Source organism: Rhincodon typus, chromosome 15, assembly GCF_021869965.1.
Source record: "Rhincodon typus isolate 14 chromosome 15, sRhiTyp1.1, whole genome shotgun sequence".
Taxonomy (NCBI): Eukaryota; Metazoa; Chordata; class Chondrichthyes; order Orectolobiformes; family Rhincodontidae; genus Rhincodon; species Rhincodon typus.
Window position 1 is genome coordinate 19713331 of NC_063346.1, and position 27472 is coordinate 19740802.

Consider the following 27472-nt stretch of genomic DNA (forward strand, 5'->3'; position numbering starts at 1 on the left):
CATACGCTATGAGACACCAGTGAGTCAACTCTACCCTGATACCGTATGGGGAGTCATCACATGTTAGCACTACCTCTCCTTCGGATCATTGTGGGCCAACATCTTTGATGGTGATAGCTGTTTTTTCACTTCCCTAAAGGCTATTTCTTGGCTACATTTCCAAGGCTGACCTTTTTTCAATAGCAGGTGTAAGAGTGCCAAGATGGAGGCCAGCTAATGTATGAAGTTTCCATAATAATTCACTAACCCAAGGAAAAACCTAAGCTTTGGTAGACGTGCAAGCTGGGGCTTCTTTGATCGCCCTCACTTTCTCTTCTTATGGGTGTAACCTGGTTTGGTCAACTTTGTAACCCAAGTAAGTCACTTGGGCACCTAGGACACACATTTTTCCCTTCTAAGGTGTATGCCGCCTGGGAGAAATGTTTAAGTACTATGTCCAAGTTCTCCAAGTGCTCTTTATTGGTCTTCCTGGTTATTGGTATATCATCCAGATAAATGGCAGCCTGGGGTAGTCCTTGTAAAATGTTTTCCATGGTCCGCTGGAAAAGATAGCTGGCTGATGATAACCCAAATGGCAGTGTTGTATATTGATATAAATCCTTATTGGTATTAATTGCAACGTACTTCAGGAACTCCTTATCCTGTCACAATTGAGGTAGGTGTGGCACATGCCCAGCTTCATAAAAGACAGACCGCTCGCCCGCCAACTTTGCACACAAGTTCTCTGTGCGAGGGATTGGGTTTTTATCCAGCAGTGAGAAGCAGTTTACCATTTGCTTAATCCCCACAAAGGCAAACTGAGCCATCAGGCTTCACAATCGGTACAATCAGTGCTGCCCATTCTGAAAACTACACTGGTTTGATGATTCCTTCGCTCTCCAGCCTCCTGATTTCCACCTGTACTTTTGCCCACAAGGCAAACGGCACTGGGCAGACTTTGCAAAATCTCGGAATTGCTTCCTGGTCAACGCATAAAATGTCTTGGCTCCCGTTGATAGTCCCAAGCCCTTCCTGAAAAACTCCTGCGTATTTCTCTAGAACCTCACTGAGCAGCCATTTTCTAATCGAAAAATGTTGAGCCAATCCAGGTGAACCTTTCTCAACCAATTCCACCCCAATGGGCTTGGGCCCAATCCTTCTACTACCATCAGTGGTAACTGCACCAACTGCTTCTCATAGGAAATTGGAACCAAATTCATCCCCTTAATCTGCAACAGCTCCCCAATGTATGTTCTCAGTCTGGCTGAGGTCTTGTGCAAACTTAAATGTTGGAGTCCTGAGCAAATCTTGTTAAAGACAGATTCTGCAACCACAGATACAGCTGCACCAGTATTGACCTCCATGGGAACTGGGTGACCATTTAACCAAACATTAATTTTATTCTGTTTCGATGTGGATGTCACTGGGCAATTTAATTGTTCCTACCCACAAGTGGGGGGACATTCCAGGGTGTGCACTCTCCTGGATACTGGCCTATGGGTTTTCTTGCTCAAGCCAGGCCTTGTAGGCCTATTTTTCTGTCTCAAGTCCTCATACAGGCTGCAACTACAATGGCTTGCCAGCCCAAATCTTGAAAAAACTGTTTAGCCACTTGGCCAAGGCTTGGCTTTGTTGTGGGATTCTGCTGTGGGCTGTTCAAGGGTCCCTCTGCTCAGGACATGCCTTGCATGAGACTCTGCGATTGCCTACCCTGAAGTGGTGCCTTCCAAGATTAGCCAGACAGGTGAGGGAATCCACTTCCATTGGGATGGCCTGTAGCTCCCATGCTCCACTTGTCACATTTTCTAATGACAAGGCCAGTTACGTCATTAATCCCACATACCAAATGGTCTCTCAGCATCTCATGTAGTGTTAACCCAAAAATCACATGCCTCTGCCAATCGTCTCAACCTCTTCAAAAATCCTGATATGGATTCCCCTAATTCTCTAACAGCCGAATAAGACCAATAGCGTCTCAGACTTAGAGGTGGTTTGTGGTCGTAATATTCCTTCACCAACCCTGTCAACTCTTGGAAGGTTTTAGTGTTCGGTGCCTCAAGGAAAGTTAAGTATAACTGAGAATGCTGCAGGTCCTCAAGCAGTCAGAAGGCCTCCTCTTTGCTTTACATTTGTCCCAATGTCATTTGCCCAGAAAAAGTATCACATTCTTTCAATATACTGGACCCAATCTTTGACAGCAGTATCAAGTGAGTCAAGCTTCCCAAATAAAGACATGATGCCAGAAAAGCTTAGCCCAACTCCAAAATGACTGTTGCAAGTGAATGTTCTTCAGGCGCGTCCTGTTTCCTCCTGTTGCCACTGAAATAACTACACAGAGGCCAGTATCCTGTCACCAAGTCACCTTCTATTTACTTGTGCACAGTACACTGGTTGTGGCCAGCCATCTTGGAGTCAGTCCCCTGGAATGAGGAGATTCTAATCTCCTGGTTATATTGGTCAGCCAGCGTTTTCCTGATTGGCTCAGGTTTACAACCCCAATCAATGACCTCATAGTCAACAAGATCAGCCTGGTTCCAATCACTACAGTAGCTATGCCTGTAAATTCAGTGTTAGCATGTATGGGCTTTTTTTTCTTCATGATGTAAAGAATGTTTGGTCTTTTGTTTTTCTGTTTTTTTTGTTGTGGGCTGATAATGGAAAAAGGACTGATTTAAAGACGAAGGATTGTGGAATAGACTGCTGCACTTTTACAAAACCCACCAACACACATTGCAAGAGCTGTTAGCACTGTTGATTGTTTAAACAACAGAGAGGGGGTGGGGGGTGTTTCCTGCAGATAAGCTGAAACCAGAGTCTGAGTATAAAGAGAGATTTGGCCAGTAGCTGGTTTGTGGAATGGTAGCCAGTTGTTAATGACTACAGCCTTCTGCCTGCTGACAACTGTGTGATTGGCTCCAAAGGTACTGAATAGCTTCTGGATGTGATTGATAGGGTCAGAAGCCTTCAGACCTCCTGGAAGAGAAGTCCTGCCTTTCTTTCTGCAGAAATGGATGACTGGGCTGTCATAATGAAACTTGCCTGAGAGCCAGTCAGTTATTAAAACAGATGCACCCTAGAATACACATTGTTTTATTGACAGCTCTTGACAAGTGCTCTATTTTGTCAATTGCACAATGTTTATATACAAAAGATAAGAGGATTTAAGTTCTTGCAGTTTCTATGATTAGCACATTAAAAAGTCTGGGTGATTGACAATCTTGCTGGCCTTTAAAGAATGAAGATGTTTTTTCTTTGAATTAATAATATTTTGTCAAATCTTTCTATTTATTCTATTGTTACTACTGGATTCAATGGTTCCATAAAGAACATATTGTAGGTGAATGGGCATGGAAGTGCTATTACTTGGCATAGATGGCATAAGTTGGTATGGGTGGAGCATGGAGGGTAGGGGTAAAAGATAAGGAATCGAGGGCTGGCCATTGTTTTGCTGTAATTCATTCCAGCTGGGTCTGAGTGCCAGAGGTAGGCCTTTTAAACAGCACATGCCTGTAGATTCCAGGAGTGATGGGCACATCTTCTCCTTTTAAATAAAAATCCTGTGTTAGCTAACAGTTCTTCCCAAGATGGGTACACCAAGCTGGGAAATTTCTCAACTCTTACTATCTGTTTTTAAATGAAAATCCAATCTCAAGTTAAACTTTCTGATGAAATAATAGTGATTTCTATCCTCTATGGGAAGTCTTATCATTGTGAAAAAATGTGAGATTGCACAATTCAACTGAACACTTTATAGGATCCTTTATTCATTCACAAAATGAGGGTGTTGCTGGCCAGGTGGCATTCATTGCCCATCCCTAATTGCCCAGAGGGCAGTTAAGAGGCAACCACATTGCTGTGGGCCTGGAGTCACATGTAGGCCAGATCAGGTAAGGATGGCAGTTTCCTTCCTGAAAGGACATTAATGAACCAGATGGGTTTTTCCTACAATCAGCAATGGATTCGCAGTGATCATTAAATTCCTAATTCCAGATATTTATTGAATTCAAGTTCCACTATGTGCCATGGCAGGATTTGAACCTGGGTCCCAAGGATGTTATCTGGATTTCTGGATTAACAGCCCAGCAATAATACCACCAGGCCATTATCTTCCCCTAATGCAAAGATATGGCAAATGCAAGATTCCAAACACTACGGTTAGTTCTCTAGTGGCACTGGTGCTAGTGCTTTGGAAGACCTGAAGCCATAATATGATATGAATCACTTCCGAATGATCACTTCTGATGGTGGTTTGCCATAATAGATAATGTGCTCGCATGAGCATCATACTGCTATATGTGCCAGTAATGTGAGAGAGAGGATGATTGCTGTGTCAATCAAACAGTCTAGGGGCTTTGATGCATACATCATAAACAAGGTCTGCAGTGTACACAAGATATCTGTGCTAATCATTTTGTGCTGTCAGGGAGTTTAGCTGCAGGAGGGACCTCCACACTAGTGTTAGTTCAATGGCCAGCATTCCAACCCGCAGATAAAGTGCTTCTGTTTTGTTTTAAAATATGGCTTCTTTTTGCAAGTTTTCTGGTGAACTGATGCAAACATTCAGGGAGGCCAGGAGATCTGGTGATTGAACTCTGTATAATATAAATGGACCATCATTAAACAGCACCTTGGGGTCTGAAAGCATGACGAACAATGGAACAGTGGCTACAGAAAGAGGAAGCTCTGCAAAGAGAGAGACAGAGGAAGGCTCTTCAAAGAACAGCCTATTAGACACTGGTTTCTTGATAACACTCTTTAATCTAATCCAGGTACTCTCCCAGGCATTGTGTCTGAGGCAACACAGGTACAACAAAGGCATGGCCACAGAACTACAGTACATCCTTCAACATGGCCTAGAATCTTGGACCAGTGCAGAATGGTGCTGCAAACAGCAATAGCAGTCAAGGCAGTATTGAATTTCTATGTGCTGGTTCATTCCAGAATAGGACAATATGCATAGTCAACATTTTTCAGTTTGCTGCCTAGCAATGCATCCAAGAAATAATGATTGCTATCTATGCTAGAAAAGGCACACTCAAAATTGGTTGTCATTTGTCCAACTGTGGAATCCCATTTAACAGTTGATATTGTGTTGTCGGTTTTGCAAGTGTGGTCTGGTTTAGTAGTCTGTCCTCTGCCTAAAATGAACAACCAAAGGAAAATGCTGTTCAGCTCAATCTACCAACCACTGGGATGTACAGCCTACACACATCTATTATTTGATGTGATTTCACAATTTGGCAGCAGTTTCTGAACAATCCAATTGCACTACTAGCTACACTAACAAAAGTTTTAAAGTAATCAGTGAAGCTTGTAACATGCTTTTTTCCACTTGCTGGAAGCAACATATATTTATGCACAGGGATCTATACTCTGCAAACAGAAGGACTAGGTTCAAGCCTTGCACTTTTCTTTGAATTACTTCAGAGGTTAGAGGGTTGGGGAGCTGTTTTTCCATGTTACTTTCTCAATGGCAATGTTGCAACTAATCAGACATGTCTTGCCAACAAATCAATACCCTTTTCTCATGTCATGTAAATTGTTGTGATCTTCTGAAATGTGGCATTCTTGCAATTGTCCTGATGAGTGTTAGACAATAGCTTGGTGACATATCTATCTTTTCAGCAATATTCAAGGTTAATGCTACCAAGTGACAATAGGTTACACATTTATAATAATTCAGCTTTGGATATATAGCTGCAAATTGAAGACTCTGCTCTTAAACAGGAATTACTCACTGTATTCCACAGTTCTTGGCTGAAAGTGGGTCAAGATATGATTAGAACAGAGCCATCTCGAAATCTCATTCTTTGTCACTGTTTTATGTCAATCGCAACAATAAAAGAAACAAGGGTGAGAAAGAGAATTCACCATTGTCAGCCTGTAAATTACGTTTAAGAAATTGTTCTTGAATGCAAAGACTTGAACACTTTCCTAATGGATGATTCTCGACAAAGTAAAGGGTAGTTCTGCTACTTTAAAAATATAACCTGATCTTTTTCATCTGTTTTGATCCAATGAAAGATATATGTTTGAAGAAACCTCAGGTTCATGACAATATGTTTGGCAACTGATTTTTCATTTGTTTGAATGAGCTTTTCTGTGACAATGACATTATATATGAATTATATGTTGCATTTCAATGTAACCTGCTTAACTATTCTGGATTTGTAAACAAAGATAATGGTTTTAATCAAGCACATTTTTACATAGCTGTCCCCTCTTTAAAATTGCAATAGAATTAGGATGCAAAAAAATTGAAACTGTAATCCAAATATCTGTAGGAATAGCTGGCTATGTCTGCTATGCATCAGCCCATATGGATTATTTTTTGGGGGGATTTATATGCAATTGCATAATCTGGAGAAATCTTAGGATCGCCGGAGCCCAATATAGTTTACTCAGGGTTAGCTATCCGCTGACCTTCACAGCTATTTACAGTAATAACATAACAAATAACGCATATCATAGAACATGATGCTCTTTGGTTCCACTGTGCATTATGAAATAAAAGCAGTGAAATGGTCATTCAACACTTTTGCCCTTGAGTTCAAATATGATGTTGCATTTAGTCCAACAAATGATGCACTTAATCTATAAAATGCAATGTAGAGAAGATGAAACCACTCTATCAACACAATAGAAAGCTAAAAAGGAGACGCTGGAAATTACAGTTTAAGAGGAAAATGTGGTTTACATATAGATTGCTGACGAGGAAGAAAGCTGAAGTAAAACTGGTTGAGAAAACAAGCCAAAAGCAGTGTAAAGTTCTGCGTGTAAAATTAACAGCTAGAGAGATAAAAATGGGTTCTGGAAAAACATTCCCGATAGTGGAAGATAAAGGAATTTAAACAACTAGTTTAAATCAACTATATAGGAAAAGTCAATGTAATGTGATGGGTGTTATTCTATCTGTAAAAGAAGTAGATAAAAGTTTTTCTTACAAACAAACAATAAGATGGATAGGAATCCAACTGTTAAAAAATAAAAGCAAGGAAATTATAACAATATAATTAAAGATTGTATTTATGTAATGTCATTAATTTTAGAAAGCATTCCATGATGTTTCAACAAGATTTGATAGCATGACACATTAGAAGTTATTCAGACAGTCATCAGAAACTTGATAAAAGTAATAGGTTTTCTGAAACATCTTAAAGGAAGAGAAAAGAAGAATTGTGAAGGTGTTTAGGATGTGGGCACTTTGAATTAATAGCTGAGACAGCTGAAGCAACGTTGGACAGTGATGGAATGAAGGAAATAAGAAATGCATAAGGGGGCTGAAGGTTGCAGGTTAAGAGATATGGAGGTGTAAGGGCATGCAGGATTTGTGAAAAAAAGGTGGAAAAATTAAAACTGAGTCATAATTGGACATGAGTCAATGTAGGACAGTGAGCACAGAGGTGATTAGACTTGCTGCAACTTAGGGAAACATAGGCAGAAGTTCAAATGAGTTCAAATATGCAACTATTTTATTCAACTGAATAAATATCAAAGTTGAGATCATTCAGGAGAGTATTGGAATAGTCAAGTTGCAAGTTAGTAAAGGCATGGGTAAGGGTTTGAGCAGCAGATAATTTTGCCAGGGGTGGGGGAGGGGTGCATGGGGGTGGTAGATAGAGTCATAGATTCATAGAGTCATAGAGATATACAGTATGGAGACAGACCCTTTGGTCCAACTCATCCATGCTGACCAGAAATCCTAAATAAATTTAGTCCCATTGCCAGCATTTGGCCCATATCCTTCTAAACCCTTCCTATTCATATACCTCCCCAGACGCCTTTAAAATGTTGTAATTGTACCAGCCTCCTATACTTCCTCTGGCAGCTTATTCCATACTTTTATCACCATCTGCGTGAAAATGTTGCCCCTTAGGTCCCTTTTAAATCTTTCCCCTCTCACTTTAAACCTATGCCCTCTAGTTTTGGACTCCCCTACCCTGGGGAAAAGATCTTGTCTATTTACCCTATCCATGCCCCTCATGATTTTATAAACCTCTATAAGGTCAACCCTCAGCCTCTGATGCTCCATGGAAAATAACCCCAGTCTATTCAGCCTCTCCCTATAGCTCAAACCCTCCAACTCTGGCAACATCCTTGTAAATCTTTTCTGAACCCTTTCAAGTTTCACAACATCCTTCCTATAGTAGGGAGACCAGAATTGAATGCAGTATTGCAAAAGTGGCCTAACCAATGTCCTCTACAGCTACAACATGACCTCCCAACTTCTATACTCAGTGGACTGACCAATAAAGGCAAGTATACCTAACGCCTTCTTCATTATCCTATCTACCTGTGACCTCACTTTCAAGGAACTATGAACCTGCACTCGAAGGTCTCTTTGTTCAGCAACACTTGTGATGTTACAGAGGAGGAGGGGTGTTTACTAATGGGAAAGTATAGGGTGGAATATTATATGGTGAAATTTGTGATGGAATCAGAGGCTTATCTCGATGTCAGCAGCATCTTGCTGCATCTTTTGTGTATCGAGGCAAGTTTTACACTAAGACAGTGGCAAGTTTCCAGTTAAGGGGGTTGTTGCTTTTCAAATGCCTTGTTAATGACCCAACTCACCTCAATTAGCTTCCTAGCACAGCAAACGTGCTGAACAAGCTAGACATCGAGAAATATTAACATGGGCATCGGAGCAGGTACCTGGTGATTTCAGCTCACTGTTGCTCCATGTCTCCAGGCTGCTTAGCACAAAATGGCATCTCAGGGCATGGTCCATGGGTTCCAGTCACATGCATCCCTTATCCATGGAACTTGGCATTGGAAATTTGCCAACTCCTCATGTTCATCATGGCGCCTCTCCAATCCACTTTTCGGCTGCTTAGGAAGCATAGACTTGCTGCCGGGTGCACTGGGCAATTAGCATTGAAACACTGCTGCAAGAACATTTTGTGTACACACACAGGCCATTGACCCATGGAATGGACTACACTGTATCTCAGGGCTGCTCTTTTGCTTGTAGTATTCACTCATTTAGCTTGTACCTGCATGCTCACAGCACCCATACCTTGCTTTGCCCTCACTTGTCTTGCCATATCAATTAGCGCAGTCACTCTACCAGGCAGCTTGTCTTGCTGGTCAGCAAGGCTGCTTACTTATTTGCTTAAATCAAAGTCGCTGCATGTCAAGAGATTCCATTACTCTGACAAGGGGAGGGGAAACTCATATCACAGAGATCACTACATCCTTGTGGGTCTTCAGTGTCAGTGGCAAGTGCCCATGGTTCATTACCAACTGCAGAATATTGACCAGTGTGTACAACAATATGTGATGCCATGGTGCAATTAAATGTAGATTTGCTGTGGGAGCTGCTGAATGGAGGTACCCCTTCCTTCCTAGAAAAAAAAATCAGAGATGTTGCTCAGCTAGTCTCATACCCTTCTTGGTAACAAGTTGTTCATTTTAAAGAGGCATTGATAAAAGCTTTATAACGGCCAATATTGCATACAAAAAAGTGCAAGCTAAAGTCATTGTGCCAATCAAGCTCACTCCTTTAGGATTACAGACAATTGTTCTTTCACGGATTTACTTCTCTCATAACCAAATATTAACTTCCAAAAGTGATCTCCCTTGAATAGTGTAGTTAAGTCTTTTTAGACCCTTCTCAACAGATATCAATCTGACTTCCTTTAAAATTTGCCATAAATATCTTTTCTTAGAGTTTATTTTGCTCTTAATTGATAAGCTGCAGTGCCTATTGTTGTTCCTATTCTGTGATGTGGCGGGGGTGGGGGGGGGGGGGGGTTTTTTTTTTGTAGTCTCTAATCTTTTGCAATTTTTTTTTCTTTTTCCATGTTGCTTGTTAAATAGTCTGATTATTTCCATCTTAATCAATCACTTTCATTGTCTTATTTCATACAACAGTTGGGTACAAAAGGAGTACAATCTGGAAAGTAATAGAAATTATGATGAAGGATTAGTACCCTTCTGGGTCCACCAACCATCAAACAGTTACAATAATGTTTTAAACATACAGATTATAAGAGACAAAAACAGAAATTTCTGGAGAAACTCAGCAGGTGTGGCAGCATCTGTGGAGAGAGAAGCAGAATGAATGTTTCCAATCCAGTGATCCTTCTTCAGAACTTAAAACAACAAATGCTGGAGATTACTGTGGGTCAGGAAGCATCCATGGAGAGAGAGTATATAATGTTTTGAGTCTAAACGACTCTTCATCAGAGCTGACTGAAGTGTGGAGGGGGCAGGATTTATGCTTTGGTTGGGGGAGGACGTTGGCATGTAGAGTGCTGGGGGAGAAAGGATGTTGATAGTTCAGATTAAGTGATTGGAATGTGAGAATGGCAGAACAATAATGTGTCTAACTGCCAGACTGGAAGGAACAGTCAGTCCCACTGGGGTGGAGGTGGGGGGAGGGGAGAGAGGACATGATGACATGGTGACCCTTCTTCAGAACTTCCTCAGCAATTTCTGCCCTTGTTTCAGATTTCCAGCATTTTATTTCAGATTCTAGGGGGTATGTCTTGTGTTTGCGGATAAGAAAAAGAGACAGCTGACAAAAATACAATTTACTTTGATCTGTGAGCTCCTCTATCCCTGTGCTGGATGGTGAGCCATCCCGTGCGAAGAACTTGCAGCAGTTGGACAGCTCCGCATCCTGTTTCCGGCGATTGATTAGCCTGGCTGCGGCGGCTGGGGCTCGTCCGATCGATTGGTCGCGTCCGTTGTCAACGTGTTGCCGGGGACGGAGGAAGCGCCGGCGACTTTGGTGTAGTGTTTATTTCTCTTTTTGCGTTTCTTCGATTCCTCCTCTGAACAATCAAGAGAAAGATAAACACAAAAAAACACACAAAAATGGCGAGAGAGAGCGCAATGAAATTATCGAAAAACCTGCTGAAAATGAAGGTAAGTTTGAACTCCCGAGGCCTACTCGTGGGTTTTGTGAAACTTTCTTTTCTGAAGAAGAGTCCCGGCCCGAAACTTTCTGAGGAAGGGTCACCGGACCCGGAACGTTAATTCTGATTTTTTTTCTTCACAGATGCTGCCTGAGCTTTTCCAGCAACTTCTGTTTTTGTTCCGAAACTTTCCTGCTCCTTTGCTGCTGCCTGGCCTGCTGTGTTTCTCCAGCTCCACACTGTGTTATCTCTGACTCCAGCATCTGCAGTTCTTACTATCTCCAACTCGTAATTTTCGCGTCTTGGTGTTGGACTGTACGCCCCAGGCAACAGCGGCAGCAACAGGAGGAGGAGTGGAGGTAGATTAATTCCCTCATGGTATTATCTCCTTTCCCCTCCTCCACACATACATATACACACACCAGCAGTTTTGCTTGGCAAGAAATCTTAATGTTGACAACTGCTGGACCAAAAAGTTCACTTTCTGAAAACGTAGAATTGCATTTTTCTCTTACGCTGACTTCTTGGCGTTATCACCTGCTTAATGCCCCCATATCATTTCAGGATATTTATAGAACACCTACAATGTGGAAATAAGCCATTCGGCCCGCTAAGTCCACACCGACCTTTCGAAGAGCTTCCCACCAAGATCCATCCCCATCCCCCTACCTTTTCCCTGTAACCCTGCATTTCCCATGGCTAATGGGGTAAAACTTCTGCTTCAGCTCTTCAAAGCCTTATTCAGACTGTGTTTGGAGGATTGGGAACAGTTTTGCAAACAGTCCAGGCAACAGGCAGTCAAGAGGGTTGTTTAGACTGCCTATCTTCCAAGGTTACATCCACGCCTGAGTGTCCCTTCAGAGGGTGCAAGAGTATAGTAATGTACATGAGGCCTTCTGCAACCAATGCACAAAGTTTTTGTTACAGTTAGGTAATAGTGCCCCATACGTCAGGCCCCAGTAAGTAGTGTGGTAAATCTTTTTTGCCCTCCCTGTGGTTAAGAGAATAGCAAGAGGTCAAGATGGAACATTCACTTGACATTTCTGCCTGAAGAAGTTGCACATGCTTCTGCTTTGTCTTTTGCTCTGAAATTTTGAGTTCTATCATCATTGAGTCTGTGGATGCATTTGGAGGCTTCTCCCTTCATGATTAGGTGTGGAAGGACTGCAAGGCTTTGATCAGATCAGTTGGTTACGTGGAGTAGGGGTGTGGTGTGTGCACCTAGCATCGTGGAGGGGGACATCATTTGGTCCGTTGCTATGTCCAGCATTTTCCAGCTGGGTGCTCTCATCTCCTTCCCCATTTTGATACTTAGTCACGTCTTCTGTTTGTGGCCTTCCTCCTGCACATCTTCATTAGAGGAGCTGCTAGCATGTCTTTAGTGCAACTGATGCTTTCCACTGTACTCTTGGCCTGTGGTGGCACTGTGTATTTTTCTTCTGAGATTTGTCCTCACCGTCTGCCATTCGTGTTGCTTATCTGCTGCCTTTTCCTCCATTGACTTGGTTTTCTCCCCAGTAGGTTGATCCCTCCCTGCAGTATCCTTTTCTCCTTTTTCTCACGCCTTACCCTTGTTCTAAATGTCCTTTGACTCAGTTGCCTTGTTGGAGTGTGGTGCCTTAATGTCCTTTTAAGAACCACTGATCACAGTGCCACCTCTGGCCCATTTGAGCATAAGTGGCTCCATGTCTTGGGCAGGCCTTGTCAAGGTATCCTGCCTCCCCGCACAGATTGCAGAATTTGGTCCCCTCGCAGTCCTTAATCAAGTGCCCTTCCTGCTTACAGTTTCTGCAAATGGTTACCTTGAAGTCTGCTACCATGTGCCATGACTTCTCACAGGTTCAATACTCTCTGGGCTGTCCCACATACATTAAGTAGCCTCACTTTCCTCCAGTGGCAAAGCGTTTGCTTAAACCTAAAAAGTTTGTAGCCACTCTTACTTTCTATGACCATGAAGTTAAAATCACACCAGTGTTGGTGCACCATTTTATAGATAATATTTAGCTTAATAATGTAAATGATGCAGTAAACATGTTAATTGTGCTGGATGTGTTCATATTCTTCCATATTTAAATATAAACATTCTTTGTTTCAACAGTTACTTTGTCTGCCTAAATACTGATTGTTGTTCATTGAATATTGCAGAGGAGCTTGAGTAAATTGAACATGCAATTTACTCTTTTTAGAACAAATACAAAAGTTGGTATTGCAGTGTAGAGTGCGTATGCAGAGCAAAATAGAAATAAATTTAAGTTGATTGGCAAAAAAACCAGAGGTGATACGAGGGAAAACACCTTCACACAAGTCATTAGGATTTGGAATACACTGCCTGAGATTGGTGGAAATATATTTAGTTGTAGCCTTAAAGAGAGAATTGAATAAAAAAAGGAAGGAAGAAGAATTTCAAGGATACGTGAAAGGAATGGGGAATCAGATCAGCTGGAGGCTGTGCCTCCTGAACTCCTGAAAAGTTCACATTGTGCATAGAGAAAGGTCTGTGCATCCATTCCTGTGAAAGACTGTCAGTAAAAACATGGTATGCACAATGAATATAAGTAAACAAGATGGAATGACGTCATTAGCAATACTGACAGGCACGTTTTGCACATGTGCGTTGAGAGCATTGAGGGGTTGTTGGCAGACATTCTCTTTGCTGGAGCAAAAGCATGAATTGCTGGAGAAACTCAGTAGCATCTGGGAAGGGATAGCAGAGTTGATGTTTTGGATCCTGTGATCCTCCTTAAGACGTGATTGTAGGTAGGAAAAGTTTGGTTTATATGTTGAAGATGGCATTGGGAAAAGAGTGTATGATAGGTGGAAATGGGGAGAGAGAACAATGGTTGGGCATACAAAGGAATGGGTAATGGTCTGCCTGGGATAATCAATAGTAGCTGAAATTAGGTTGGTTGTGGTAGCATCCCATGTGATGACAAGGCCTGGTATGTCTGGATGGGGGAAGGACATGGAAGAGAGCGCTCAGGCCCTAAAATTATTGAATTCAATATTGAGTCCTGAAGGCTGCAAGGTCCCCAAGCGGAAAATGTGGTGCTGTTCTTCCAGCTTACACCGAGCTTTGCTGGAGCACTACAGCAAACCCGAGACAGAGATGCTGGCCAGGGAACATGGTGGTGTGTTGAAGTACCAGGCAACCGGAAACTCTGGGTCATTTTGTGGAAAGAAAGCAGATGTCTGCAAAGTGGTTGCCCAGTCTACATTTCATTTCCGTAATATAGAGGAGACTATATTGTGAGCAACAAATACAGTAGACCAGATTGAGTGAAGTGCAGGTAAATTGCTGTTTTACCTAGAAGATGTATCTGGGGCCTCGGATAGTGAGGAGGGAGAAAGTAAATTGGCAGGTGTTACACCTCCAGCGATTGAATCGAAAGGCATCATGGAGGTGTGGGAGGTGTTGGGAGTGGAGGAGGAGTGGACCAAGGCCTCCCAGAGGGAGCAGTCCCGTCAGAAGACTGACAAGGGAAGGGAGGGGAATATGTGTCTGGTGCTGGCAGCCAACTGGAGGTGGCGAAAATGGCAGTTTATGAACCTTTGGAAGTGGATGCTGGTGGGGTGGTAAGTGAGGACCAGGGGCACCCCATCACGGTTGCTGGAGGGAAGAGAGAGTGTGAGGGCAGAAGTGCAGGAGATGGGTCGGACATAGCTGAAGCATAGAAGCCCTGATGGAAGATGGATGTGGAAAGGATTCATGTCCGTGGTGAAGAGGAAGTCGCTGGAGCCTGCAAACTGGTAGTTCTAAAATTAATGTAATGCATCAGGAGAATCACACAAGTGAGTGGGAAGGGATTGGACAAGGGGAGAAAAAAAAATCAAATCGAGGTTGGTAGAAATGAGTTCTGTGGGGCAGGAGCAAGTAGAAACAATAGATCTGTCCAGGCAGTCTTGTTTGTGGACTTTGGGAAGGAGGTGGAAATGGGCTGTGCTGCTTTGGAGGACTATAAGCTTGGAGTCAGTGGGGGCAGATTATCAGATGAAATGATATTAGTAACTACCAGGGATACAATAGCTTGGTGTTCACTGGTGGCATCATGATCCAAAGGAAGACAGATGAAGGTGTCTGAAACCTGGCGCTCAACTCCTCAAAGTAGAGGTCAGTGCGCCAAACATCAACATTACCAGTTGTCAGCAGGCTTGATTACAAAGTCAGGGTTGGTTCTGAGAGCATGGAGTGCAGTCAGTTCAGAGGGAGATAGGTATGAATGGGTGAGGGGGACAAAAATTGTGGTGACCAATATGATGTTGACCGTTCTTGAACAGGTGGTTGAATGCAGCTGAATTATTCTTTGACTGCAAACTTGATAGGCCAAATGGCCTGGTTCTAACTCTTTGCATTTCAGATACACTTCATTCAGTCGTATCATTGATTCCATGACAGAGGGTCTGTACGTAGGGTAACTATGTCATAGGTCATACTAAATGCTTGCACTGACAACATCTCCAAATCTTTTAACTTCTAATTTAACCTGTGTATCTTCAAGTAATTTTATGATGTCTTCATGAGTACATCGTATACCTTCCGTGATCTGTGGCCAAATGATCACTGTGTCCTGAATGTAAGACATGTTCAGGCCTGCTCCACACCGTACGGGCCTTGTTCTGTGCTGTACTATTCAATGGTTATATGATACGGTCAACAGAAACAGCAGACTTAATGGTTTCATAATACAATTTAAAAGTGTTAACTTAAATAGGTTGAAATGCCAGAAGGCCATTGTGAATGATGTAGCATCTGTTGTTTTGGGAAGTGGGGTGTCATTTTAAAAAAAAAATTACTTGTCCCATCTCCCGTTCTTGGATCATTCAAATTCAGAAGTTGATGATTCATCATTTCAGGCAATACATTTATTCATTAAACTGCTAAATGTTTGAAAAGTGGCACTTGATTAATAAATTTTACATGCATGCTAGAAACTCAGTGATTGCCTTGTATTAAAGTTTATGACCTAGAATTATGAGGCATTTTCAAAGCTAATATTGCTTGACAGAAATTGTAGAGCCATCAGCATTTCAACATTTCCGTATCATCAGCCTTTGGAATACATCAGAAAGCTATGCCATTTATCAAAAACCACGATGAGTGTCACTATAGGTGGGGCATGTTTGATTGCTGAATTGCAGATTTTAAGGAACTTGGATATTTCTAGAATTTTTATGCAATGAAATTACTTAATACTATGGTATTGATAGCGTCAGTAATTTTTTAATAATTACATGGCTGTAACTTTTGCATTTTTCAAGAGCTTCTTTTCCCTTCAAGCAAAGTGTACGGGAATATAACCCTCTGCTTGCACGTCATTTAACCTGGCTATAAAACTGCCATGTGTATGCTTCAGAAGCTTACTTGTGAAAGAGCAATTACTCAAGCAGTGTGTTAAAATCTTTCGCTGATATAGTATCTGCCACTTGCAGTTCTACTTTCGGACCTGCTGTCCTATTACCCGTAAGGATTGGAGATGTGGCCTGTAACTTGAAGATAAAAACCTCACTTCATCACACAGGTTCTGTAATCTTCCTTATGAATGCTGCATAAGTTATAGTTTTGCACACTTTTTTTCCTAATCTATGTGAGTTCAGCTGCATGGTTGTGCAGGCTGTTTAACGAAATGTAGTGAATTTTTTTTAGAAAGTTGATATCATTTTCAGTTTTCATCTTCAGTATTCTGTAGGAAAATGAATTGCAGATTATGCACTTTTGCAGCATTATTTACCATATATTTACAAATCAGTGTGCAGACACGGGGAAAAAGTTAGTTTAACCACTGTGTGAATACAAGCAAATGTAGCCTGGAAAAATAGATCAGGTTTTTTTTAAATTAAGAAGTTATAGGTTAACATAGTGTGCAGAGTTTGACTCCTGTATTTTGTTTGACCTGCTTTCTGCAAAAGAATAGGTTGAGAGCCACTGTACTGTGAAAGTAATCTAAATTCTTATAGAAAATGTGAGTAATATTCAGCAGACCAGGCAGCATCTGTAGAGAGAAACAGATGTTAATGTTTTAGGTCTGTGACACTCTATCAAAGTCAGAGACATGAAATAATATGTTTCTCTACATAGATGCTGCATGTCCTGTTAATTATCTCCAGGATTTTTTTTGTTGTTTCAGCTTTCCAGCATTTGCAGTATTTTGCTCTTGTCCATTCTTAGATATTTATTTTGTACCAATGACTGCAAATCTTTGCAAGATGAAATAAAGTCTGGTTCTTTCCCGGGTTGATATACAAATGCAGATCATAAGTTTCTTTTTCTTTGCCCTTATTCAATGGAAAAAGTTTCTATCTCTTCCCTTCTCCCCTCCCCAACTTCCCCAAAGGAAAATTTCCTTTTCTCCTATGGATGACATCTGTTAATTTTGATTAAATTTATTTCCCCTCACAGTAGCTCTTGTGCAGTTGGCTCTTTAGGGAGCTCCTCAATGTACACTTGCTATCCTTGGCCAATTGCTGCTATCTTTGGCTCTTTCTTTCCAAATCTCCCTAACTTTACCGTCTAAGTTCCATTGGCTCCATTACAGGTGTACTTTAGTCTAATTTCAGGTTAATTGCCAGTTTGTATTGCCACTGCCCATTGCTCAACCATTTCTGCACAATACTTCCCTCAACAAGCTCTGAATCTTCACATTCCTGAACTTCTGGACATCATCAAACATACACTTCTGCACAAACTGTGCAGAATTCCATTGCAAGACTCAGCTTTTATATTTCTGATTATATTTTAAATTAACTTTAACCAGCTTCAGCAATAGCTGCACTGCTACTGTGATGGAGGATCTGTGGGGCTCATGTTTCCTGCTGAGAATACGGCTGAACTGTTTCTTCTGGTTTGTCAACTTCAGCTATGCTGCCCAGAGTTATTTTTGTCCGGGATGTAGCGTATCTTCTGCTCTTTAAGTATTTTATAGTAACCTCATATCTTTCTGCCCTGAAAGCTGGTCTGCAGGTCTCCATTACAGGTGTATTTTAGTCTAATTTCAGGTTAATTGCTAGTTTGTATTGTAATCTTAGCTAGCTCAGCCTACACTTTCACCAACCTTTGCACGCGGCCTGTAGGCTGGTGGACTGATCTTGCCAGTCTCTTGCCTGTCCAACCTATCCTTTCTAGTGCTGATCCTGAATATGCTGCTATGAATGTTGGTGTTGGAAGGAGTGGATGCTTGTGTATGTGATGCCAATGAAGAGGATTGCTTTGTCCTGGATGATGTCAAGTTTTTTGGAGTGTTGTTGGAGTCGCACTCATCCAAGCAAGTAACTTGTGCCATGTAGATAGCAGAAAGGCTTTGGGGAGTCAGGAGGTTAGTTACTTGTTGCAGTATTCCTAGCCTCTGACCAGTTCTTGTAGTCATTTTGTCTGTGTAATGATCCCATTTGAGTTTCTGGTCAATGGTGGCACCCAGGATGTTGATGGTGGAGAATTCAGTGATGTTAACACTGAACATTGAATGTCAACAGTTGGTGGTTAGTTTGTCTCTTAGTGGAGATGGTCATAGCCTGGCATTTATGCAGTGTGAATGTAAGTTGTCACTTGCCTGTCCAAGCCTGGATATTGTTCAGATCTTGTTGCATTGCACGTCAGATTCTGAGGACTTACAAAGAGTGCTGAATATTGTCCAATCGTTGGTGAACATCCTCATTGATGAAACAATTGAAGATGATTGGGCCTAGGATACTACTGAGGAACTCCTGTAGAGATCTCTCCTGGAGCTGAGATGCCTGATCTCCAATGGAAGCGTGATTCACTACTTCTGGGATAGCAATCATTTAGGTTTTGACCTTTATTCAACTGCCCTACCTATTGAATCCCCCTATTAAAGCAATTTATAACCTAGAGAAGCCATTGAAGTTTCCAAATCTGACTTTAAGCTTTCAACCCCTTTCCTTTGGAAAGGGAATCTTAAAGCAAGTAACAGGCCTGCAATCATCTTTATACTTATCTTTTATACTTGCCTCCATTTAATCTTTATCTTAATCTACATGTATCTTTTTATCTAATAACGTTGTCACTTTACCTTGAATAACCACAACAGTAGTTTTGCAATTATCTTGTCTAACATTAAAGCTTTGCTTGTGTTTTCATTCATAAATTGAAACTATTGAAAATGAGAAATAGCTAAACAAACAATACAAATTCATAGTTCACCAATTACCCTGAGAATGTTTGTTTTGATCATTACAACCCCTTATTGTTAAAAGTCTACCCTTGACCCTACTAATCTTGCAAACTATTACCCCATCGCCAACTCCATCACCCCTCTCCAAAGTCTTTGCATGTGTTGTTCACCCCCAGATTTGTGCCGTCCTTTCCCAAAATTCAGTTTTAATCCCTCTAGTCTGGTTTCTGCTTCTGCCGGTATGCTTAAATGACTGTTAATAAAGTCACAAATAGCACTGTTTGATTGTGATAAAGACGTGCTGCCCCCCGACCTTCCTTTATTTTTGATGCGTATGTACCATTTCACATGGTTGATCACAGCAATCTGTTCCAGCACTACTCAACTAATATATAACTGGGGAAAATGTACTTGTCTGGTTTCATTTTTATTTATCCAAACATAGCAAGAGAATCACAAACAATTGCTTCTTTTTCCACTTCAGTCTTACCTCTGTTACCTCCCAAAGATAATCAGTTGTATTCCTGCTCAACTCTTTTGCTGCAGAAATCCTCATTCATGCTTTAATTACCTTGGTTTAGTCACATTTGCTCTAAATCCCTTGGAAATTGTACCTAACAAAACATTTATTGTGCTTATCTTGAAAATTTCAGTTGATCAATCTTAGGGACAGACTGCAAATTTTCACCATACTTTGTATAAAATCAGAGTGCTTTCTCATTTCCTTCCTAGTGACAATTTTAAGAATATACGAATTTCATCTGTATAATCCATGCCTCTGTTATCTTTAGACTTGCCTCTTACAATGCACTCTTTAATGACCTTCCACATTCTACATAAAGTTGAGATAATCCAAAACTGCAATTGTGTTCTAACACTTACCAATTTCTGTTTACCCACCATCCCTCCTCACTTGCCCATGCTGGCTCTTGGTTAAGCCCATGGACCAGATCATTCCTCTCAAAATACATTCAAAAGACAGCCTAGACCCTACCTATTCCTTATTCTAAAAGGAAGTGTGAGGAGTTGCATTCAGATGCAATTTTTTTGGTCAAAAACTTTAAGCAAACTACACTTTATGTTTACAGTACAATTAAAATACAGACAAAATAAAATAAAAGAATTGGCTTAACTGTAACTATTAAAATGTTTAATAAAATAATATATTAACTTTAAGGAGAAACTTCTCCAGCCAGAGAGTGGTGAATCTATGGAATTCACTGCCACAGAAGGCTGTGGAGGCCAGGTCATTGAGTACATTTAAGACTGAGATAGGTTCTTGATTATCAAGGGGACCAAAGGTTACGGGGAGAAAGCGGGAGAATGGGTTTGAGGAACTTATCAGCCACGATTGAATGGCAGAGCAGACTCGATGGGCTGAATGGCCTAATTTCTGCTCCTATGTCTTACGGTCTTATGCTACTAATTAACTGTTCCAATAGAGTAACATCCTGTAAATACACCCTTGACAAAGGCAAATTCAGTGAAATAGATTGTCTCCCATGCAATTCTAGCAGCAGGAAGAGAACTTCAGCTTGAAGCTGTAACAGAGAGAGGAATAAGAGCTTCCACATCCAGCTTCAAGACCCCGGCAACCACAGAAGGCTAAAATGAAAAATCCTGGTTCTGCAGGATTTTGACCCCCACCCGTTCAGGCTGTCGCTATTGTTCCAACTTGGCAGAAAAACCTCAAGGCCTTGCAAGTTGTTTACTTTATTGGTTTTGAGCAGACTACTTGGCACTTCTGTCTTAACCTTTCTTCATTTTAAAAAAAAGGACAAAATACACCTCTTAAAGCCAAGTATCGTCGCACTCTCATACTACAATCTCAAATCTGTGCGCTCCTCTAATTCTGGTTTCTTGTACATTTCAAATTTTAATTGCTTAACTATTGGGAGCAGTGTTTTCTGCTGCTGAGGCCTAAGCTCTGGAGTTCCTTCTTTAACTTTTCTACCTCAATTCTCTTGTGTAAGACTCTCCTTAAAACCTGTGTCTCTAATTGGTCATCTGCCCTGATATTTTCTTTCATAGCTCTGTATCATAGTTTGTTTTACAATGTCCTCATGAAGCACTTTACGAAGTCTAAGTGCTCTACAAATGCAATTTTTTATTGTGGTCTTGATGCACAGTAATTTGCACTATATCAGTTGGACATTACTCAATAAACATTGCAAGGTTCACAAATGACAGTGAATGCAAAATCTTACTTGACCAACACATCTTCATAAGATACGAGATGATTTCAATTTGCCTTTCTTTAAATGCGAACATAATTTGTTTTTCAGTAGATTTGTTCAGTAGTTTGTTTTTCAAGATTTGGTTTTTTTTTGTATTGATTTAACCAGTCAATTTTATAATCAGTGTTGCAGCGTGACAGTTTAAAAACATGAAGGAAAACATGAATATCTAAGACACTTGATGGTAAATTTATTACTTTTGAAATGGTCACTGTTGCCTTATGGGCAAAGGCAGCAGTATTTGTCCATAAACGACAATGAGATGAAATCCAGTTAGTCGAGCTGTTTTTAATGGTTTTGGTTGAGCAATTAAAAATTTACTCGGAAGGTGGATACACACCCTCCCCTTTGAGACTTCATTGAGACATTTTGCATACGCTATTGCAATTGAGAATAAAAGCAATGCAATGTGCTATTACTGTAGTTTAAATTATTTGAATTTGTTTTCAGTATGTGTGATTATTGTTCAGAAATGATTTTATTCTATACAACTGATAAGTCGTTATTCATTTTTAGTTTGGATGCAAAGGAAATGAGAGGTTGAAATGAATAATTTTGTCAGTAGTGCTATTTCTATCATACTCACACTTTAGCAACATTTTGTGTTTCAGTTGATAAGTAAGGAATTAAAAATATTGTACAAAGGATCTTTACTTTCAGACAAATTTATTGGAAAACAATAACTCCAATGTACTTTTAATCTTGGAAGTACTTTAAATCCATAAGTTAAAACTTTTACTGTTAATTTTTCAGTGGAATTGATGGCTGTTTTTTGATTTACTTCTAGTTTATGCAGAGGAGTTTGGATACAGAAACTAAGAAGCAATTGGAAGAAGAAGAAAAGAAGATAATTAGTGATGAGCACTGGTATTTGGATTTACCAGAATTGAAAGAAAAGGAGTAAGTAAACTACTCTTTACAAAGATTTATTAATGACTCCACTTGAATAAAGTTTCATCATTCCTGTCTGAACAATTCTAGTTTCTAGAATTCAAAAATAATTATGTTCTCAACTAGGATGTAAGATCAACCAAGCTTGCTGAGTTAGATTTGATTCTGAGACTTAAATACATAGAATTTTGGTGCAGGAGCAGACCGTTTGATTCTTTGAGCTTGAAACGCTGTTCAATATTAACATAGCTGTTCACCCACTTCAGTACCTTGTCTCCACTTTCGTCCCTTACCCTTTAGTCCCTTTGGCCTTAGAAAATACCTAGCTCCTTTCTGAAAGGATTCAGTGTTTTGCCTTTCTGCTTTATGTGGCAGAGATTTCCCCAGGATCACCACTCTCTGCGTTTCTCCTCATCTCTGTCCTAAAAGCCTCCCCCTTATCCTTAGTCTGTGATCCCTGATTCAGGACTTCCTGGACATCGAGAACATCCTTTCTGCATCTACCCTGTTTATTCCTGTTGAGAGTTTTCGAAGCTTCTATGAGGTCCCCTGTCATTCTTCTAAACTCCAGTGAATGTCGTTGTAACCAATCCAGTCTCTCCTTGTACATCACCATGGAATCATAGAATCCCTACAGTGTGGAACCAGGCCATTCAGCCATCGAGTCCACACCAAGCCTCCAACGAAAATCCCCCCCAGACCCACCCTCCACTCTATCCCTGTAGCCCTGCATTTCCGATGACTAGTCCATATCCCTGGACAATATGGGCAATTTAGCATGGTCAGTCCACCTGACCTGCACACCTTTGGACTGTGGGAGCAAACCGGAACACCCGGAGGAAACTCACACAGACAAAGGGAGAATGTCCAAACTTAACGCAGACATGGGGAGAATGTGCAAACTCGGCATAGACAGTTGCCCGAGAATGGATTCGAACCCTGTTGCTATGAGGTAGCGGTGCTAACCACTGAGCCACCGTACCACCCCCAAATCCATTCCACCATCCCAGGAGTCAATTTGTTAAACCTTCTTTACACTCCCTCAGTCGCCAGAATATCCTCAGTAAAGGAGACTAAAACTACACACAATACTTCAGGTGTGGTCTTCAGGTACATTTCCTGTCAATACTATTGCCTGTTCATTGGTATATTCTCCACTTGCTTGTATGTTCTCCTTTAAGAACGTTTACAACTTTCCTTTGGATCATTACCTAGCTTTACTAAATATTTACACACATGCTTTTCAAGATTATTTCAAACCACTTTTGTCAAGTGAACAGTTAATTTGAGCAAATTCAAATTGTGTGTTTTGAATGAGTGCTGAGAAGTTGAGAGACTTAAAAACTGTATTTTTGTTCTTTATTTGTGATGAATATTTTGCTCATAAAATAGTTGACTTAATACATTGATACATTGTAAAATAGTTAACAGAAAATTATCACATTTTCAGTGACAGTTTTGAATGCAATTTTATTAGGATCAACATGAAAATGATGCTGTATGGTGCTATAGTGGCTAAAATTCTGATAGTTTATAATTTGTTTGTGACTTCAAACATTCATGCTGTACAAAGACCCAGTCTAATTAAGTTTACAATTACAACACTGAGAATATTGTGCAAATAATTTTGATGGCAAATGGTTCTTTAAATGTCATTTAGTTTTAAGCATGATCGATACATTTTAAATAAGGGTGTAAGCACTGTTTTCTGAAGTTTGGATCCCAAAGAGCAATGTTCAGAGCTAAGGCAGTGACTTTTCAATAATCATAGAAATGATTGGTGGTCCTTGTAGGGTAATTTATATATATTGAAATAAATTATGTTCCTCCAGGCTTTATCAAATTTCTTTATGTGTTGTGATACCTTGCTATCATCACCAAACAATTCTCTCAAACTCTCCTTGGCCATTAGTTGTGATAGTTTGATTGGCGTCTCCAAAACCAAAACAAAAGTGAGCTTGAAAGTGAATGTGAGATTAAAAAAACAAGATGTAAAACCACTTAGAAGGTACACTAGTGTTTCAGATATCAGGAAACCATCACTGTAATCCAGCACTTGGCATATACATTGATAAACCTGACTCCCTTAGCCCAGTGACAGATTTATAGATGCAATTTCGTCTGATCCAGGAAATGACAGTCTGTAGGAATTCAACTGTAACAGTTGTAGTATAGAAACACTGTAAAAATGCTGCGATAGTAGAAATACTAACAGCAGTTTGTTTCTTTCTCCATGTTGTTGATCTAATTATATATGTAATGAAAGTTTTTTTAAGCATGTACAGGAACATTCCCAAAGAACTACAGTTGTCACGGATCACGGACGGAAGTGTAACGTAAATAGACCAGTTAAGAAACACCATTGGTCAAGTTTCTGATAAAATAAAGTTTTTTTTTCTTGCGTATTTTCAGGTAGAAACAGACAGGTAGATGTTTTATTACTCAAGTCAGAAATTTGTTTTCTTATCAGCATCTTTTGCTAATTTGCCTTCTATCTCTGCCTTCATTTCCTTTCTGAGCTTACCTTGCTAAACTGCAGACCACATAATTTCCCTTTCTGATCCTCATGGTGGTTAATATTATAAATGATTGTCTTTTCTCAGGTATTGTCCACTTAGTTGAGAACCATCTTTGATCTTGTTCTTATAGTGCTGCTTCTATATAACGAGCTCATCCTCTTAAAGCAAGCTATCTCTGCAGATCCATATTTGAATCTCTCTTTAACACATTTCTGATCTTAGTAAAATAGACCTCATCAAAGTGAGAAATTATATCCTCTGTAACGCTAGAGAACTGGCTTTCCTCACCTTTCTTCTCTGCAGCCTGTGATGTGGTCAATCACGCCTACCTCCATTGTCCAACCGAGTGGCACTGCTTGAATGGGTCCCACTCTTTCCTAACTAAATACAGAGAATCTCTTGTAATCTCTATTTTAGCTCTCCAATGGTCTGTTCTTGAACTTACTTGACAACATCATCCAAAGACGTGGTGAACTGGCTCAGAAGGCGTGTGACATTCGTGTCAGTTGTGCCTGTTTCTGGTAGAAGAGCTCTGGACTTAATAATGATTAAATAGTGTGAGTGCAGCTTTGCTGATTCAAGGCCAACATTGCTACTTTGGATGAACACTCACTCTATCAATTTCTAAACACTGCACGAAGCAGCATGAAAGACTGCCACCCAGTAGTACCACTTAAGTGGAACATCAGCTTACAAGTTGCTTTCTGGTTCATTTATTCTGTTGCTGTTGCTACAATTCTGCATTTGTTTTCGTGCTTTCTATAGCTGTTAGAAGTTTCAAAGGTCTACATGAATTGGTGTGGAAGAAACTCCAGTACTTCATTCTGACTTCAAGCCTTTGGTACAAATTAGTTGCTCAGACCAATGAGTATGTCTGGTGGAATAAGCAGAGGCCATCAAAGTGGACACAAGTGGAAGGAGGTGGTTACATTCATACTTCTGTCACTAATCAACACATTGTTCTCTTGGCCATAATGAACATAGAACATAGAAGAGTCCAGCACAGGAACAGGCTCTTCAACCCATATCAGTGTCGACCATGATGCCATTTTAAACTAATTCCATCGGCCTGCATGTGGTCCATATCTGTCTGTCCCTGCCTGCTCATGTGTCTGCCTAAATGCCTCGTCAGCATTACTGTTGTATTTGTTTTTACCCTGGCACAGTTTTCCGGGCACTTACCGCCCTCTTTGTAAATTACCTATCTTACACATCTCCTTTAAACTTTACCCCATTCACTTTCACCCTATGCCCACTGGTATTTGATATTTCGACCCTGGGAAAAAGACACTGACTGTCCACCCTATCTATCTCTCAGAATGTTATGTACTTCTATCAGGTTGCCTCTCCGTCTCTGACGCTCTAGTGAAAACAATCCAAGATTATGCAACCTTTCCTTATTTTTAATACATTCCAATCCAGGCAACATCCTGGTAAATGTCTTTTGTACCCGCTCCAAAGTTTCTGCATCATTCCCATCGTGTGGCTACAGAACTGTATACAATCCTCCAAATGTGGCCTAACTAACGTTTTGCAGCTGCAACATGACTTGTCAACTTTTATGCTCAAAGCCCCGACTGATGAAGGTAAGCATGATGTAGGTCTTGTTTACCACCTTATCCACTTGTGTTGTGAGTCTCAGCGAGCTATGGACTTGCACCCCAAGATCCCTCTGTTACATTATTGTTGCGAAGTGTACTGCCATTTATTGTACATTTTCCTCTTGTATTTGACCTTCTAAAATGCATTGTTTCACACTTGTCTGGGTTAAACTCCATCTGCCATTTCTCCACCAATCTTTCCCACTCATCAATATTTTGCTGTATACTCGACAAACTTCCTCACAATTCACAACTCCACCAGTTTTTGTGTCATCTAGAAACTTAATAAGACCAGCTACATTTTCATCCAAATTGTTTATATAAATTACAAACAGCAGAGGTTCCATCATTGATTCTTGCATAACACCACTGGTCACAGACCTCCAGTCAGAGAAACACCCCTCCACAAATACCTTCTGTTTTCTATGACCAAGCCAATTTTATATCCTACTTACCAACTCGCCGATGATCCCATATGACAATCTTCTGGATCACCCTCCCATGAGGGACGTTGTCAAGTGCTTTAGTAAAGTCTATGTAGACAACATCCACTGCCCTATCGTCATCAGTCATCTTCAACACTTCTTTGAAAAACTAAAATTTATGAGACAAGACCTCCCCTGCATAAAACCATGCTGACTATCCATAATAAGACCATTCTTTTCCAAATACAAGTAAATCCTATCCCTAAGAATCTTCTCCAGTAATTTCCCAACCATTGATGTTAGGTTTACTGGCCTGTAATTTCTTGGATTATCCCTGTTGCCCTTCTTAAACAAAGGAACAACATTGGGTCTTCTCAGTCTTCTGGGACCTCACCTGTGACTAAAGAGGACACAGAGATCTCTGTCAAGGCCCCAGCAATCTCTTCCCTTGCCTCCCTTAGTATCTTGGAATAGATCCCATCAGGCCCTGGGGACTTAACCTGCCTTCATGTTTTTCAAGACCCAACACCACCACCACCTTAATATTGACATGTCCTAGAATATCAATGGACCTCTTCCTAACCTGACCATCATCCATGTTACTCTCCTTAGTGAATACTGATGCGAAGCAGTCTTCTGACTCCATGTGTAAATTTGTTCCTTTGTCTTTGGGATCTATCCTCTTGTTCCTTATATATATATATATATATATATATAAAATGCTGAATCAGAGATAGTAGGAACTGCAGATGCTGGAGAATCCGAGACAACAAGGTGCAGGGCTGGATGAACACAGCAGGCCAAGCAGCATCATAGGAGCAGAGAGGCTGAC

At 40.6% G+C, this 27472-nt stretch overlaps 1 protein-coding gene across 1 annotated transcript in view; it reads left to right on the plus strand.

Annotated features, from left to right (window-relative positions):
* The first annotated feature begins 10666 nt into the window (after positions 1 to 10666).
* The window catches only part of mphosph6 (M-phase phosphoprotein 6), a 47309-nt gene continuing 30503 nt past the window's right edge, over positions 10667 to 27472 (plus strand). The window contains exons 1-2 of the mRNA XM_048605788.1: positions 10667 to 10854; positions 21992 to 22104. Coding sequence (XP_048461745.1) covers positions 10804 to 10854; positions 21992 to 22104 — 164 coding nt within the window. The 5' untranslated portion in view covers positions 10667 to 10803. The remainder of the gene's footprint in view (positions 10855 to 21991; positions 22105 to 27472) is intronic.